The following is a 2,230-nucleotide window of genomic DNA, read 5'->3' as shown; positions in this document are numbered from 1 at the left end:
TTCTTAGGATCCGCCTTAATACCTCTCCTAGCACAATATGCCCCAAGAATGCCACTGACACTAGCCAAAACTCACACTTGGAGAACTTAGCATATAGCTTCTGCTCTCGCAAGGTCTGAAGCACTACTCTCAAATATTGCTTGTGCTCCCCCGGGCTACGTGAGTATATCAAGATGTCTTCAATAAAGAAGATAACAAAGGAATCAATATAATGCCTGAACACCCTATTCATCAAGTCCATAAATGCTGCTGGGGCATTAGTCAGGCCAAATGACATCACTAGAAACTCATAGTGACCATATCTAGTATGGAAAGCAGTCTTCGGAACATCTGAGTCCCGAATCTTCAACTGATAGTACCTTGATCTCAAGTCATTCTTAGAGAACACCCTAGCACCCCTGAAACTGGTCAAACAAATCATCAATACACGGCAAGAGGCACTTGTTCTTGATGGTAGCCTTGTTCAATTGACGGTAATCAATGCACATCCCCATGGTCCCATCCTTCTTTTTCACAAATAACACCGGTGCACTCCAAGGTGACACACTCGGTCTAACAAACCCCTTTGCTAACAACTCCTCAAGCTTCTCCTTCATCTCCTTCAATTCTTTTGGGGACATATTGTATGGTGGAATAGATATAGGCTGGGTACCTGGAGCCAAATCAATGCAGAAATAAATATCACAATCCGGTGGCATGCCAGGAAGGTGAGAAGGAAACACATCGGCGAACTCCCAGACTATTGATACTGAATCAATCGTCGGAGACTTTGTGGTGGAGTCTCGAACATTGGCTAGATAAGCCATATGTCGAGCCTTCAAAAAGAGATCACCTGGCTAGAGGAACTAACTGAGGAACCCTTCCACTCCAACCTTGGCAACTCTAGCATCGCTAAAATAACAGTCTTGGCATAAAAGTCCAAGACGACGTGGTATGGGGATAACCAATCCATGCCCAGGATGACCTCAAAGTCAGTCATATCAAGCAACATAAGATATTCTCTAGTCTCGAAACCAAAGAATATGACCACACAGGACTGGTAGATCTGATCCACAACCACAGAATTGCCCATAAAGATGGACACATGAACGAGATTACCCAAGGACTCATGAGGAATATCCAGGAAATGAGCAAACAGAGATGACACATATGAATAGGTAGGCCCTGGATCAAATAGCACTGAAGCGTCCCTACCGCAGACGGAAATAATACCTGTGATAATGGCATCTGAGGCTAATGCATTAGGTCTGGCCGGAAAAGCATAGAATCTGGCTGGAGCGCCAGCTGGCCGACCTCTATCTGTTTGAGCAGTAGTTGGCTGACCTCTCCCTGCCTGGCTTCCACCTCTAGTATGGCCCCTACCAGTCTGTCCTCCGCTTCTAGGCGGCTAGGCAACTGGTGTTGTAATCATGGGCTGCTGAATCTTCTGTACTGCCTTTACCCGAAGCCTAGGGCAGTATCTCCTCATATGACCAAGGTCGCTGCACTCAAAACAACCCCATGGTGCGGTGACCTGCTGCCCTAATATCTGACCCTGATGGCCTGTAGACCCACTGGAAGAAGCCTGTATAGCGAGTGGACGATATAAACTCTCTAGTATTGCACTGAAATAGGAACCAGAAGAACTCTGGGGACCTAAATACCTACCGGAGGAACCTTGAATAGCTGGCGAGGGGTAAGAACTCTCTGGCATGGCACCGAAATAGGGGTGCGCTAGAGAACCTCGAGGAGGTGGTGGTGCTAAATATGGGGACATGCTAGGCTGACCCCTCTCAAACTGACCTCTGCCTTAGCCGGGGCACCTCTAAACTCTCCAAAGAATCTAGCCCTCTTGTCCTACTGCATCTTCTCCCTACCTCTTAGATGATAGCCCTCAATACTTTGAGCAATTTCCAAAACTAGCTGATAAGGAGTCCCCATCTCCACTTCTCGGGCCATGTTGGTGTCACGACCTAAAACAATGGGCCGCGAAGGGCACCCGGTACCTTACTCAACCGAGTACGAATGTAACGTATCTATTTTATTACATTATCATATATACGTGACATACGGGCCTAATAGACTAACATGATTATTAATAAACTCCAAGCATAGGCCGACAAGGCCGTATAATCTTTCACGTACACGACATATGTCTACAAGCCTCTAAGAGTACATAATTGTCATAAAGATCGGGACAGAGCCCCGCCAGACCAAAAAATATGCAACTAATTCATACAAGCCAAACAAG

The 2,230-nt window shown here is 46.4% G+C and overlaps 1 protein-coding gene across 1 annotated transcript; it reads right to left on the bottom strand.

Moving 5' to 3' along the window:
• Positions 1-817: 817 nt before the first annotated feature.
• On the bottom strand, positions 818-1,693 carry LOC138883783 (uncharacterized). The gene is made up of 2 exons (XM_070164495.1): positions 1,442-1,693; positions 818-1,387 (listed from the first exon to the last, which is right to left on the bottom strand). The coding sequence occupies exons 1-2, from the start codon at positions 1,691-1,693 to the stop codon at positions 818-820; spliced, it is 822 nt and encodes a 273-aa protein (XP_070020596.1).
• Between the last annotated feature and the right edge of the window lie 537 nt (positions 1,694-2,230).

Source organism: Nicotiana sylvestris, chromosome 12 (assembly GCF_000393655.2).
Source record: "Nicotiana sylvestris chromosome 12, ASM39365v2, whole genome shotgun sequence".
Taxonomy (NCBI): domain Eukaryota; kingdom Viridiplantae; phylum Streptophyta; class Magnoliopsida; order Solanales; family Solanaceae; genus Nicotiana; species Nicotiana sylvestris.
This window is presented reverse-complemented; position numbering and strand designations above follow the sequence as displayed.

What these genes read in the sequence shown, in the direction of transcription:
- LOC138883783 (XM_070164495.1), bottom strand. Translation starts at nt 1,693, where the DNA reads ATGCCAGAGAGTTCTTACCCCTCGCCAGCTATTCAAGGTTCCTCCGGT. An exon ending in GATACTGCCCTAGGCTTCGG is followed by an intron (nt 1,388 to 1,441) that starts GTAAAGGCAGTA and finishes CCAGTTGCCTAG; the next exon opens with CCGCCTAGAAGCGGAGGACA.